Source organism: Rosa rugosa, chromosome 2 (assembly GCF_958449725.1).
Source record: "Rosa rugosa chromosome 2, drRosRugo1.1, whole genome shotgun sequence".
NCBI classification, from domain to species: domain Eukaryota; kingdom Viridiplantae; phylum Streptophyta; class Magnoliopsida; order Rosales; family Rosaceae; genus Rosa; species Rosa rugosa.
The window spans coordinates 34,746,166-34,761,723 of record NC_084821.1 but is presented as its reverse complement, the minus strand read 5'-3'; the positions used below and the strand labels follow the sequence as shown (position 1 = coordinate 34,761,723).

Sequence of the window (15,558 nt, the reverse complement as noted above, 5' to 3'; positions counted from 1 at the left end):
AACATCGTTACTCATTCTAGAAACGATGTGTAATATATTCTTACACATCGGTATTTTTGAAATTTGCCTACTGTTTATAAGGTTTACGGGTACTTGCCATATACCAAACTATTTCCAATAGAATCTACATTCTTTTGCATTATAGGACCGATGTACATTATTATGTTAAACATCGTTTCCTTTTATGAAGTGATGTGCAAGCTTATATTAAACATCAGTTTTTGAGATTGTCACCAATGTTAATACTTATAGTAAACATCGTTTTTAATTTAATAAATCGATGTCCATTTCATTGTTTTACATCGTTTCTTACTTAAAAAGTGGATGTCCATTGCGCTGTTTAACATCATTTCTTACTTAAAAAGTCGATGTCCATTGAGGTGTGTTACATCGTTTTTTACTTAATAAGTCCATATCCATTGAGCAACTTACATCGTTTCTTACTTTATAACTCGATGTGCACTGAATAAAGAGACATCGATTTTTGTTTCCAATCTGATGTATCATCTGTTTAATGACATCGTTTTTGTAGTTTAATACTGATTTGAAATACACGTATATACATAATGTCCTTTACATGAGCATGATGTCCACTAACTTTGTAATTGCTACTACAATGCATCTATAATCCACATTTGACAACATGAAATGCTAAATAATTTGAATATGGGGCATTGCATTAATTTGTATAATCCAACATCAAAGATATTAATAGTTCAAAAAATAGGCAAAAATACCCCAACCTACTTCAAGGCTAGCCTAAAACATACCATTGCAATAAGTGTACATGTAGTTTTGTTCACATTTGCTGCAACAGTACAACTACTCCAAAATAGTTCACAAAAAATCTAGCTAGCCTTGCTCAAAATCACTTTGCTAGTCAACATCTATAACAAAGTCTGCAAATAGTCAGCCACCTTAATGCGCACCTCGTCAAGTTGCTGTTGGGTGTATCCTTTCCGAGTCTTTGCTGCCCACTAGGAATGTATTTTCATAACGCAAGTCATAATCATCAGGTAAACGTGCCATTTATAATTAAACAAAAGTTTATATATATCAACTATAATGCATATACCTTAGTCGGAAACGAAAATGTGTCATCATTTATAATCTCCTTCATATATCTCATTATATAATAGCCACATTCAATTCCACCCGGTTGTTTAGGTACGCCCTATATATTCATATTATTGAATTAGAAAGACTTTACCATACTAAATCGAATATGGTAACTTAATCAACCACATATATCATACTAACCGGAAGTAGTTTCAATTTCGGCACCTTGTTAGCCCTACCCGTTTCAGCATTGAAACTTTTAACCGCACTGCACCATAAAACTATGTAATTAAGTAGCAAAACATTACTTGGTTATAGAGAATTACAAATAAAAAATCATTCTGATGTGCTTACTTTATCACCGAGTTCTCCCATGCTTGGTAATGGACTGATTTCCCCAAAGGGTCCAAGATGTAGATATCATCCTCCCATATGATTGTCAATATCCAATGTTCCCTACATTATTAATGCAGCCCACATAATATAACCAATTAACTAATTAAGCAAGCAGCAGCTGAGAACCAAAAGACATGAAGAATACTTACCCTGGATTGTAGGGCATAAAGAATATGCGATCAGTCTTGCCCTCTTTCAACCGATTCACTAAATAGGAACCAAAATCTGATCTCTCACAGTTATATGTAGCAGCAGGATCAATAAAGGCAAAATTATCAAACTCGTCTCTTTCAGTAACAACTTCATGTAGGTGGCTGTGTCCAAAAAATTCTTAATTAATTTGCTGAAACTTGACACAAGAAAAATCAAACATTTAATCCGAGTAAGAAAGTGCTTACGCCATGTATGCTGCTATCACTCCTTGGCCAATCTTCTGCATTTCTAACAGATCAATCACATTCTCTGTCAAGATGAAGAGTTCTTTGTGTACGCCAAAGACTTTATCGTCCAATACTGTGGATATTGCCTCACTAGTATGTGTCATGATTGTTGTGGCATGTTTGTACAATAGCTTGCAGCGCTTGGGCACAAACGGGTTGACCTCAGCTTTATTGAACAATGATTTGACAAAATCATTCTTCCTTATCTTTTTCTGTTAGCAAATAAGTTGAATATATGAGATCATCATTTAAATAAACCTTGTATAATATCTACTCCTAGTTTGACAAAATCATGAAACAGATCCTCTTTTTCTGTTAGCAAATAAGTTGGATCAGATCATCATATAATTAAACCTTGTATAATATCTACTCCTACAATGGCAATATGAAACAGATCCAACATTATGCAACATATAGTTACACATACCTTTGATGGCTGTCTCCGAATTACAAGCTCCTCAGGCCAAGCCACGTGACTTCCAATGGCTTCTCGAACCAATTCCATCTCACCCGCTATAGGGCATGGAAGTGGTGCATCACCTTGAATCTCACCATCCACTGACACTCTAACGCATCCCTCCTTCAATGCAGCTCCATGTATCATCTTATTAATATCCACATCATCGAATACGGTACCAAAAGCAACTATGTTGGTGATGTTATTCACTGCCAACTCACATACGCCACCCTAACCAGAAAAATCAGATGCACATATTACCAAATAGCAATGGTATTTCACACATTAACTAGTTTGAGGAGTATTGGAATTGGAGTTGGAATAATATAGTTACCTTATCAGTAGGTGGAGGAACAATTTCACAATCATCCACATTTTCTTGCACCTTGTCATCTAATATAGGGGAATTTTTTTTCACTCTATCATGAAAACTGCCCTTATCTGATATAGGGGAATGGGGTGCATAGTTCGCCTTGTCTGTTATTAGTGCTTCTAGTTGAGCAATCCTTTTGTTTAAGAGATCTTCTGCCTTTGCTTGTTTTTCAATAAGCATTTTCTTTGTCTCCTCCAACTCCCGATTACGCTCTCTATCACGTGCCATTAATTCTGCCTTGGTAATTCTGACCCTTTTCTGCTTTGGAAGCTTAAAGTAGGTGGACGGATTGACGAAGCCTCCAACACCCCTCACCCTACCCGAGTGTTCAGAAGTTTCTAGTGCTTGAGTGAGAACATCATCGCTCCCTGATATTTCTAGCTCACCCTTACTCTTCTTCTCCAACAATTCATCCTGATAAAATATGTAAAGATGCATTACATGAGGTAATAGACTATATTTTTACATGAAATCCATCGAAAGCACTAGCATAAGTAATAAAAATTATTTAGTACCAGCCAAAGATGTGATTATATGTCACTATCAGAATATGCATTTGATTCGGAAACTGCTTCAATTGATCAGTGTAATACACATACCTGATGCAACTTCAGTTCTCAAACATATGTTTCTTTTAATCATTAAATGACTATTGATGCTTGTCAATTCCTATATACAAGTCTACTGGTGCACATATCAAGTCCCAAAATACTGAACAGCCAAATCCATCAAAGATGATTAATACCCATCAAATATAGACATGCTTCACATCAGCAGTATTAACGAAAATGTTAATTTTCAGACATTACAATTTCCATTTGAGCAAAGAGGAAGATGGTTGTCCAGAAAAACAAAACTAAAATTAAAAACCATTCAGTCCTTCAACTATATCACAAGTCTTTAAACCATCAGTGGAATAGATTCATAGAACAATATCTGTGATACTTACTATCTTTCTTGCTACCGGTGTGACCTCTTCACTTATCTCCCCATTTTTTAGTAAACGGGCTTTCTTCCACATAATAGCGCGATCAATTACCTCTCCTTCAGGCCAAGTATCTCTCTGTGCATAGGTTAAAAATTATAGTGAAAACATCAGACAAATAAGCCGTACAGTTATCATTAAGCTTAAAAAAAAAAGACTACAATAACAGATTATTACCAATTCTTCCTCCAGTCCAATATATCCCTTTCTTGATAATCTATGATGATATTTTCTCTTCTTGACTCGTTCCCTTTGGTCATTGTTAAGTTTCTGCATGAAAAGTAAGACTATAAATCATTTGTGATACAATATACATGTATCCGAGTTAGCGTAAAATCAAAAAAGTACTCGTAAAGTAAACCATACTTTACTTATATGTAAACTCATCATACCAGCCATTCCTCTGTCTTCCTCTGAGTTACAAATTCCTTCCATGGTTGTAACCCAACGAATGCATATTGCTTCGGTGGCTTCCTCAGTTTCTTCTTCTTCCCCAAGTATGGCAGCACATGCTTATTTGTTAAGTAGGTCTTGAATTGTCTCCATTTAGTGCCGGCAGATGTCAACACCAATTTCTTGCTTTCAGGGGCCACTTTGAATGTATCCTGTACAAAGAGGATTAATAGACGTGTAAGAACAATCGATTCAAAGTCACAAATTGACAAATAACAAGCTATCAGTCCAAGTCATTGATGTTTGCCCAATGGATATTGTTTCACAAGAGGTACAATCAACAGTAGCTTGCGTACTCCAAAAATAAACTTTCATATTTGTTTAGTTTAATTGCAGAAGTTTCCAGAAACAATGAAATGTAATATCACTGAAAAATTGAAATGTGAAGCCCCCTTATTCTTCTCCTGTTCATATTTTTCAACTTCCACAACCTAAAACAGACTACAACTTTCCTCTCCTTGCTTTCTTTGCTTTTCCACTTCAAAACTGTGTATGTAACTTTTATATAGGAAACTAGAATTTGACAAAGAAACACCAGCTAATTTATTCAAATTTAGGCCCAGTGGTCGAGAACAAAAAACATGCCAACAGGCTACTAGTGCCAAAACTAATATTGCAAGTTGATCAGAGGACTCGATCCTTCAAACTGAGTTAGAACCGAAACTCTGTTTCCTAAAACCTAACATAGATATGGAAACATAATTCCCTCTACATTCTTAAAATTACTTTCTTAGCACATATCTGATGCACCCACAAGTATCATCATGTTTCAAGTAAAAGTTATGATATATATATATATATATAGAGAGAGAGAGAGAGAGAGAGAGAAAGAAGGAGACCACAGCTTCTTCGAAACCAAACATTTGCCATGAAACAACAGTCATAATCAATTGACAATAGCATGGATAAATACCTGGACATCAATCCAAATTTTATCTTTCAAGTCTTTGTCCACTGCAGGCCAGCTTTCAATGTTGATCGGCACCATTTTACGCGCCAGCATTCCTATGTATGATTGCAGATTGTGCCGTGCTCGTCCATTTGGATTGCCAGTGTCAGTGTATGTCACTTTCAACTTTTTACCCAATGCTTTCTTGATCAAAACTTTTTACCCTCTAATTTTAGTTGATTCGCTGGTTGTGACGGTGTCTGCTGATATAGATTCTACTTGCTTCTCAACAGACTCATCAGACTCGGGACAAGTCTTCACATCCGCTTCTTCCACTAATTTTTTCTTTCTTTCAAACTTTCCCTTCTTCTTGGAACCCATGGCTTCCTACAATCTGTTGATAAAGCAGAAATAAATGTTATAGACAAACAATAATGTAATAAATCAATTTCCACAGTTAAGTACTAAATCAGTAAACACAGTAAAGTACTAAATCAGTAAACAAGGATCAATATGGTATTGGAGCTGCAAAGCAAGTTCAGAGAGACGAAGACTACCACAATCAAATACAGTTAACAAAATCACATATTCAATTCAAAGTCATGAAACAAGAATAGAAAATAAGGTTTTAACTCCTAAAACAATCAATATAGAAACACGACACTATTATTCTCTTGGAGTGGTGAACTGGTCAACCCAGAACCCCTCCACATTTGGTCTCCTATAAGTGGCATCATCCTCATTCTCCTCTTCATCACAAGGCAACGGTATTTCTGCACAGAAAGGTTGATGTTCCATGGAGGTGTCCCCTAGATCATCTTCATAGAAACAATCACGATAGTCTCTATTTGGGGTCGTTAGTACAACCGACCAGTCTGCATCGATCGGATCTTCCACATAAAAAACTTGCTTCACTTGACCAGCAAAAGCAAATTTGTCTTTCTTATGGCCCTGTCGATTAAGGTTGACCAATGTAAAACCAAACTCATCTTGTTTTATTCCCTTTTCATTCTCTGCCCATCGACACAAAAACAAAGGGGCTTTGAATTAATTCATGATAATCGACCTCCCAAATCTCTTCAATGATCCCATAAAATGTCATATCACTCTCAACTGGATTTTTATCCTTGGCACTGGAAACCTGCATCGTCTTAGCCACTAAGGTCACACCACTATTTTGGACAGCTCTAGCATTGTCTCGCTGCTTTGTGAAGTATTTCACTCCATTATACCGATACCCTTCATAACTAAAAACTGTAAAACTTGGTTTTCCAGCTAGCCATCTAATTGTTTGGGAAACCTCAGTTGGACTTTCCTTCATTTGAGCTGAAACCTGGTTACAAAACAGCCATATTATGTCAACTTCAGCAATCTATACACTTGATTCTTACAAAATTAAGCAACTGAACACAATGTGTAATCACCTTCGCTTGAAACCAATCTGCAAATGTACGATTGTGCTCACTAATTAGCCACTGTTTACTCTTATGTTTCCCAGCGTACAACTGCTCTACAATCCTTTTATGTGCGCTGTCCACAAAAAAATAATGAGCAGATGCGAAAAACATTCAGAGCAGCTGAATTTAAATTGCACATATAAATATAAGCTTAATGTACTTACATCTTATACGGATCCACCTCAGCATTATTGGACAGCACATGAAGATGTGCCTGGTCTCTGACTTTCTCATCTATGGACTTCAGTTTCGCACTAGAAAGTGGGCCCGAGAGCGTACTTGGATCCTTAGGAATCCCAATTGGATTACAACGTTGAACAAACTCCGAGCAAAACTCTACAGCTTCTTCTCCAACATAACTCTCTGCTATACACCCTTCGGGATGAAAACGGTTACGAACATACCCCTTCAAAACTTTCATGAACCGTTCAAATGGGTACATCCACCTATAGAAAACAGGGCCACATAATCGCACTTCTCTAACTAGGTGCACAGTAAGATGTACCATTATGTCAAAAAAGGAGGGAGGGAATATCTTCTCTAACCCACACAAGGTCAGAACCAAATCAGATTGCAACTTATCCAACTTTGACACATCAACCACTTTGGTGCACAGAGCATTAAAAAAGAAGCACAGCCTCATTATAGAAATTCGAACATGCTTGGGAAGCACCGAACGAATGGCCACAGGAAGCAACTGTTGCATTAATGTATGACAATCATGTGACTTCAATCCATACAATTTCAAATCATCCATGGACACCAAATTTTTAATGTTTGATGAATGACCATAAGGAACTTTCATAAACAAGAAAGAAGTACACATTTTTATCTTCTCTGCTCTCGACAAAGTATAAGGGGCAGCAGGCAAAAATGTTTTTTTCTCCCCAATATTTGGACCCAAATCAAGACGAACACCCATGTCAACCATATCTAAACGGGCAGCCACACTATCCTTTGTCTTAGAAGGCATGTTTAGTAGGGTACCAATCACACTTTCGCAAACATTCTTCTTAATATGCATTACATCGAGAGAATGGCGAATATGAAGAGATTTCCAATACTCTAAGTTGAAAAAAATGGTTTTTTTCTTCCAACAAGAAGTACCGGCAGCCATTGAATTCTTCTTCTTTTTTCCCTTCCCATACTCATAACTAGCATGTTCTACCCTCTTTAACACTTCCTCTCCGGATAATGGTGTAGGTGCAACTTCAAATTCTTGCTCATTATTAAATGCTTTTTTGGCCCTCCGATAAGGATGATGACGAGGCAGGAACTTACGGTGGCAGGCATAAGACATTTTCCTACTATGGGGCAAATGGATGGCTGAAGTTGTGTCACCACAAATTGGACATGCTTTGTAACCTTTAGTGATGCACCCCGATAAGTTTCCATATGCGGGAAAGTCGTTGATGGTCCACAACAAAACAGCCCTTAGAGTGAAGTATTCTTTCCTATGAGCATCATACACATCATTAACTCCATCCCACAAAGTTCGCAAATCATCAATTAATGGCTCCAGGTAAATATCAATGTCATTTCCTGGCTGTTTGGGACCAGAAACTAATAGAGATAACATCATAAACTTTCTCTTCATGCATAACCATGGAGGAAGATTATAAGTCACCAATATTACGGGCCAACAACTATACCTACTACTTAGAGAGCTATGTGGGTTAATACCATCTGCTGACAATGCTAACCGAAGATTTCTTGAATCACTACCAAATTCTGGCCACTTATAATCAACCAACTTCCAAGCAGGAGAATCAGCTGGATGGCGCATGTATCCATCCTTAGTTCGCTTATCCTCATGCCAAGTAAGCATTTCAGCAGTTCCGACAGATCTAAATAAGCGCTTAAATCTGGGAATTATAGGAAAGTACCACAACACCTTGGCGGGTTGCCCCACTTTGATTGTTTTATCCTTCTTTAGCTTCCAACGAGAGACCCCACACTTAGGACAAGTACTTGCATCAGAAAACTGTTTCCGATACAATATGCAGTCGTTAGGACATGCATGTATTTTCTCATATTGTAGCCCCAAATTAGTGAGAGTCTTCTTTGCCTCATATATAGTTTGAGGCAATACATTATCTTTTGGAAGCAAAGACCCAACAGTAGCAAGTAACTCAGAAAAGCAAGTATCACTCATGCCGTACCTAGCTTTCAAATTGTGAAGTTGCACCAATGCATCTAACTTAGTGTGTTCACTATCTTCAAATAATGGAGTTTCTGCGTCATCAACAAACTTATTAAACTCATATGAGTCCTCATCATAATCACCTTCATTGAAAGCTGCTTGACACATATCAACAGTTTCAGAACCAAATACAAGGTTTGGAGGCTGGCCTAAACCACTAGGTGCACTAGCACAGGAGGACAATGTAGGTTCTCCATGCCACATCCAGTTTGTGTACCCCAAACTGAAGCCATAATCAAAAAGATGTCCCCTAATGACTTTAATCGACTTTTTTTTGAAGTTTACACATCTTGAGCAAGGGCAACGAATTCTCTTAGAGTTACTAGCATTTTGTTCAGCAAAAATCAAGAAATTTTCAACACCCAATTCATATTTTAAAGTATCCCTATCTGCATTTATCCAAGATTTATCCATGGCTGAAAATCAGAAAAAAAAAAAAAAAAACAAACAAAAAACAATGAAGTCAGGCCATCAAACCAAAAACAAACAATCAAGAATCTTAAATTTCATGCACAAACCAAAGTCTGGAACAGTTGGATTGCTTACCTGAAAACTTGGATTTATCTTGAAGTTTGTCAAAACCAAAATGCAGCAAACGCTTTTGCACCTCCTCAGATTTGACACCCTCTTGTTCAAGCACTTCCTCAACAAGATGCCCTCCTGCCAACATATTGTAGTTTAGAAAAAGTACCAGCCTTTAAATAATATGGATATAAGTATGAATTAAAGCAACTGCCAGATAACTATAGAATATAAGAACTATATTACATTTGGTTCAAGCATTCTGATTATATACAATGTTAAAGCATCACCCAGTGAACTGAATATGAACATACAAACCAAGCCAAAATCTTATTAAAAAGGTGAAGAGAACTAGTACTGAATCCCAACCATAAATTTAACTAGTTTGAGGACAGATTTTGTCTTTATAAAATACAATGACTACATCCTTTCTTCTAACTTTCTACATTACAAACCAAATAGCAAAAATCACTTATCCCAGTAAAAATCAAAAAATCCACATTCTAGTAAAAATCACTTATCCTACAAATATTAAGTAAATTTGAATGAAATGCCACAAGGTATATCATCTTAATAAACTACGGGTGAAATTTAAATAAAGACTACCTTCTGAAATCTATGTCAACATCCACTCCGGTTGCAAGTCGAGGGAGTAGATTGATACAATCGGCTATACTCTACTGTTGGTTTCCTACATAGATCATCATTTATTCCACAGAATGACAAGAATGATCATTTTAATTTCAATTTACATTGATAACAAACAAGCAAAGTATAAAAGTGAAAAACAAAATTACGATGTGATTACATAAAGCTTACTGTTTGAATCAATTAATCTTCCAGCACAGAGTGAGAGTAACTTTTCTTCAACGATTATATCAAAATGTTTGCACTTAAATTCAGCTTGTTTTCTCAGGGAGATAACATTATCTGCAAGAAACCAAAATGTAAACTGAAATTAGTAGGCGTGCATCACTCTCTTGCAAAAAAACAATAATCCAGGTACGCATACCATTCCATATGAGCATGGAACACCATCATTCATGTTCAACTTTACAAGCAAAGACATAATGTGCAAGCATGAATGAAATCTACATTCCTAGTTTCCCTCCTGTAATGAAAGACATATAGATTCCTAATTTCCTATTCAAGTTTAACATCTAGACCAGTAGAGTTGTATTTGAATTTGGGCCAACGATAGCAGAACACCTGAAAGTCAAAAACTTTGACATTTATCTCCTCAGATTTTTGGGATCCAAATTCTGTACTATAACATTATGTGCTAGAATGTGCTTGGACTTCAAGATGATACTACCACATCATCAAATGGAAATCAACAGCTTAAATCAATCTTTCCCTTCTTTTGGCAGTTTTGGATTCTGAATCAGTTCTGGAACTAACTTGCTTTGTTCAATGAAACAGAATGAAATATATATATATATAGATGGCGTAAAAAGACACCAACATGCACATACTGCCACAATGACACACATACACAAACAAACACAAGCAGCTGCAACATCAGAAACCATTAATTGTTTACAATGAAGTAACAAGCAGAAGGAGTAGTTACTGTTTTCGCTTGTTGGCCCAAGCTTAAAACTTCCAAGGTACCAAAACCTTCATGACTAGATAACACAGTTCCAAGTCTCCTCTGCAAAACCGAAAACCTATAACTCAACAAAAGTACAAAAATTTCCCAAAACCAAGCACAAACAATGAGAAGAATCGAGAGAAAGCAAACCAGATATGGAGAATGCCCAGCAAACCAGATATGGAGAGTGCCCAGAAAGGTCAAATGCAGCCCACAAAGCTTCGGTAGATGAAACACTCCTTGGAAGCAAAATAAGAAACAAAATCAAATCACTGATTTAAGGACTCACAAATCCTTCGACGACATGCATTGAACAAATTCTTCAATTACCTATGACAAAAAGCTCAAATTTTCTCCCAAACCCCGGGCTCCATCTCTGATTCTCTTCACCGTCTTCGAGTAGCGGAGCTGGTCTGAGGATGAAAAGGAGGAGGACGAGGCGGGTCGGGTTGTGATTGTAGCTGGAGAATGAAGACGAGGAGGAGGGTTGTGGTCGGAGGCGGAGAACGAAGAGGAGGATGGTTTTTGTCAGATGGGGAGAACGAAGAGGCTGATTCTCTTCACCGTCTTCGAGCAGAGGAGCTGGTCCGAGGCTGAAAAGGAGGAGGATGAGGAGGGTCGGGTTGTGATTGTAGCCGGAGAACGGAGACGAGAAGGAGGGTTGTGGTCGGAGGTGGAGAACGAAGAGGAGGATGGTTTTAGTCGGAGGCGCAGAACGAAGGAGAAAAGGGAGGTTTGGTCGAATAGTGTTAGGGCAAGCTGAAGTCAATGTTAGTCCAAATATGTCTAAGTGTGGGAATGAGTTTTTCCTCCCCCGCGCTTCTTTAAAATTTTTTAACTTAGCCGCTCAGCGGTTTTCTGAAAATTCAAACAAAATTTTTGTCATCGGTCAACAGTAAAAAACGATGTCAGTTATATACATACAAATCGGTTTTTGCGAAATCAATGTTAATGACATTGTTTTACATCGCGTGTTTTTCTCACCGACTTAAATGGCGTGATGTCTATGAGCATAATTCTAGTAGTGTGTGTTGAAGTTTGGTGTTCCACTTTTCGTTTTTCTTTTTCAATTTTCATTAGTTTTGCTTTAGATCCAATATTATATGCTATCTATGTCCTAAGTTATGGATCTGTGATCTCGCTTTCATTTTCATATTGTCCAGTCTGGTATGGTGAACCAGTAAGCATTTTTACCTTTGGGTGAGATTTTGGTTTCTCTTTAATATGATTTTTAACTCTGACAGATTCAATTTGTTAATGGACGTGTACCACAATCTATATCAGAAATACGAGGGTATTTGGAGAATAATTTGTTACAAATAATTGAAATCTGAGTTGCAATTCAGCTCTTAATACTTTCTGTTGTTTTATTGTCTAAGGTTGGTGTGCGAGGACATAACTGGGGGTCTAGAGGATGTTGCCATTCCAACTAGCAATTTGGTCGATGATCCGCCTGTTGCTTTGCCAGTTGATGTTGTAAATATGGTTATCTTAGCAAGCATAAAGGAGTTAAGGCTTAAAGCTGCTAGTGCATTGTTTTCACTTATTTGTGAGGTTTAGGACGTTAATGCGCATCACATTTATGGACAAGTATAAGTTTATGGTTAGGGTTAATGTTGGGATGGAATAACTTTGTTGAATATATGGATGAATGTATCGGATCTTTACATAAATGAATTTGTTTTGAATGTGTTGTCATTTGGATTCCATATATGCAGAATGTCGGTCTTTTGAATGTCTCTCAGACCATTCTATTCCAGCTAAAAACTATTGTCTAATAATTATTCATCATAAAATGCCTAGCAAAAATTGTTGTATGAGCTATCTAACTATAATACATTAAGGACTAAAAGAATGAGAAAGCCATTGTCTAGCAAAACAACAGACAACAGTTTTTCGGAGAAACCTATAATATCAATAATGGATAGACAATGGGAATTTCAGCTACATGTTGTCTGACCCAACCTTCAGACAACAGCAAGCATATAAGCCCCTGTTGTCTGGCACAGCCTTCAGACAACAGCAAGCATATAAGCCCTTGTTGTCTGGCACAGAATTCAGACAACAGCAAGCATATAAGCCCCTGTTGTCTCGCACAGAATTCAGACAACAGTAAGTATATAAGCCGCTGTTGTTCTTTGTGGTATTCAGACAACAGACTGGGTAGTAACTGCTGTTGTACTAAATTTTATCAGACGACAGTTTTCTGGTATTGTCTGATTCATGTATCAGACGGCATTGAGATAGACGACAGCAAACCTTATACTCAGACGACAGTGAAAAACTGTCGTCTGATTGAAAAATTGGTGTAGTGAGACTTCGTCACTTGGAAGATGACAAGGGAGAAGTTCCGCTGGCGCGGTTTCGCGCAGCGGAGACTTCGTCACTTGGAAGATGACAAGGGAGAAGTTCCGCTGGCGGGGTTTCGCGCAGCGGAGACTTCGTCACTTGGAAGATGACAAGGGAGAAGTTCCGCTGGCGGGGTTTCGCTCAGCGGAGACTCCGTCACTTGGAAGATGACAAGGGAGAAGTTCCGCTGGAGGGGTTTCGCTCAGCGTAGACTTCAGACGGTTGGTGAATTCATCCCAAGTGGTTACTTCCTCTAGACGCTTCGTCTGGTGGTGGGTGACACGTGTCCAACCCGTAGAGGGTTAGCGTGCGGAGGCCTGTCCCCTAAGCCTGGCCGTCTTCTCGCCATTAATGATAGTAATTATGGATTTCGTAACCGAGGCGACGCCTCGGTTAATCCGAAGAGTAAGTGGAGACCTGCGACACATGTACGGCTGGTGTGTGATGTAGTTTTTGAGCGGACGGCTGAGAACGCGTTGATGTTGACATAAAAGGGGGGGAACTTTAGCGAGATTTGACACTTTGTGAAAACTTCAAACCGAGTCGTCGTCTTCAAGCTCTGTGTGATTTGCGAAGAGAGTTCCGGGGGACGAAATCTGTTGAGTTATCGGATCTTGGGGACGAGGCCTTTATCGGTGAAGACAAGCGCCTTCAATCACACCAAAGACTTCACCTTTGAGGTTGGTGCTCTGAATCTCATCCCTGTTCCATTGAATTTCTGTGTGTTTGCTTCTGTCAGTTTTTTGGGTTTCTTGATTTTGGGGTGTTCTGCTCTTGTTTGGCGTGCTCTGAGTGTGTAAAGTGGGTTTTGGGGATGGGTTTTGGTGTTTTTGACACGGTTGGGATTCCGGGATTTATTAGATGGTCGAATCTGGGTTAAGTGTTTGGGGGTTGTTTGTTCTTGTTTTGGTGTTTTCTGGGTAAACTGTTGCTGATGTTCTTGGCTATAACTGATGTAAGAATAGGCTAGATCTGTGTTGTGCTAACTGGTGTGGGTTTTAGGGTTTGGGATGGCTAACGTCATAGAGATTTCTAGCAGTGAGGATTCCGTGTCTGACGTGTCGTTCAGCGCGGCGGATAAAATATTTATTGACTCGTTGCGTCCGTCTGCCCATGCAGGAACCTCACTGCCAGAACCGCTAGAGGTTGAGCCGCTACAGACCACACCTTGGGAAGTAGTTATGGGTCGTGCTTCACGTCCAGAGAGCTCTAGGGCGAGTGAGGCCGCTGCTGCCAAAACTAGGTGCGACGAGCGGTTGGCAAGCAACAGCGCTGCCAGCGGCTCCGCTGAAGGAGAAGAAACGGCGGGGGAGGACGCTGAGTCAGCGTGGTTCCTCGAGGATGGCACCGCCGTTGACGAGGCAGGAGGGCGAATGAATGTTGCCGCCGTTAATCGAGTGAAGCGGATGTTCCGGTTACCCGGTTCGGTGAAGCTGCGTCCGCCGCTTGCGGACGAGAAGGCATCCGTTCTTCCGGAGGGGTTTGCCGCGGTGCACGAGGCTATATTCCGCCAAGGAGTGACACTTCCGTTGGTGCCGAACCTTCAAATCCTGGTGTGCAAATTTGGCCTGGCCTTTGGTCAAATTTGCCCCAACATGTGGCGGTTGATGCTGGCGCTAAACTCCCTGTGGCGGTTGTCCGGTTGTGAGGGGCCTACCGTGGCGGAGGTACTTCACTTCTACGAGCTGGTCTATGTGAATCGCCAGGGTTGCAGAGGGCAAGTGAACCTGAGCCGCCGCCAGGGAGCGCCCAAGCTGATCGAGAATCTAAGGGATTCTATGTCCTACTGGAGGGGGACCTTCTGTGTCGCCACGGAGGGGTGGGAGTACCAAGCTGGGTCCAACGAGGGAGAGCCGACGTTTAGAATTAAGTCGGAGTTTCAACATATCCGAGGTTGTTAACCGGTTTCCGCTAAACGTAGTTGGCGACTTCTTGTACTTGCAGACTTGTATTTTTACTAACGACTATTGTGTTTGTGCAGCGGGACTGCGGTATAACCTAACGCGCGAAGAAGAGTGTCGCGTAGCACGGATTAGAGGTTGCTGGCGGAATCGCAACCTGCTGGACTTTCGACTTCTAACCGGTTGGGAGCTATTGGTCGACCAGCGGCTAACTCGCTCCGTTGGTAAAAATCTCCGCCATACTGTTTATTTATTATTATTATTTTTTAATAAATAACCCAGGCTGACTGTTTTTTTTTTTTTTTTTTTAGAAACTCCGCCGGGTAACAAAGCGAGTCGCGACGCTTTTGAAAAAGCAATGGACCGTGCGGAGGTTGACAACTTCCTGGAGGCAATGTACGCCAAGGGGCTGGCGGCCCAGAAGACTGTAGTGAACCCCGAGACACTGGTGCTGAGCCAGTCCGAGGTTCCGGTGGTGCT

At 39.5% G+C, this 15,558-nt stretch overlaps 2 protein-coding genes across 2 annotated transcripts; both read right to left on the bottom strand.

Moving 5' to 3' along the window:
• Nucleotides 1-887: 887 nt before the first annotated feature.
• On the bottom strand, nucleotides 888-5,236 carry LOC133730674 (uncharacterized). Its single transcript, XM_062158224.1, has 12 exons — nucleotides 5,077-5,236; nucleotides 4,103-4,315; nucleotides 3,888-3,980; nucleotides 3,675-3,788; nucleotides 2,687-3,139; nucleotides 2,323-2,583; nucleotides 1,854-2,107; nucleotides 1,605-1,769; nucleotides 1,414-1,515; nucleotides 1,261-1,327; nucleotides 1,076-1,174; nucleotides 888-977 (listed from the first exon to the last, which is right to left on the bottom strand). The coding sequence occupies exons 1-12, from the start codon at nucleotides 5,164-5,166 to the stop codon at nucleotides 888-890; spliced, it is 2,001 nt and encodes a 666-aa protein (XP_062014208.1). The 5' UTR covers nucleotides 5,167-5,236.
• A 1,701-nt stretch (nucleotides 5,237-6,937) lies between these two features.
• LOC133730673 (uncharacterized) lies at nucleotides 6,938-9,382 on the bottom strand. The gene is made up of 3 exons (XM_062158223.1): nucleotides 9,259-9,382; nucleotides 7,015-9,128; nucleotides 6,938-6,955 (listed from the first exon to the last, which is right to left on the bottom strand). Exons 1-3 carry the CDS (start codon nucleotides 9,380-9,382, stop codon nucleotides 6,938-6,940), a joined length of 2,256 nt encoding a protein of 751 aa, XP_062014207.1.
• Nucleotides 9,383-15,558: the final 6,176 nt, after the last annotated feature.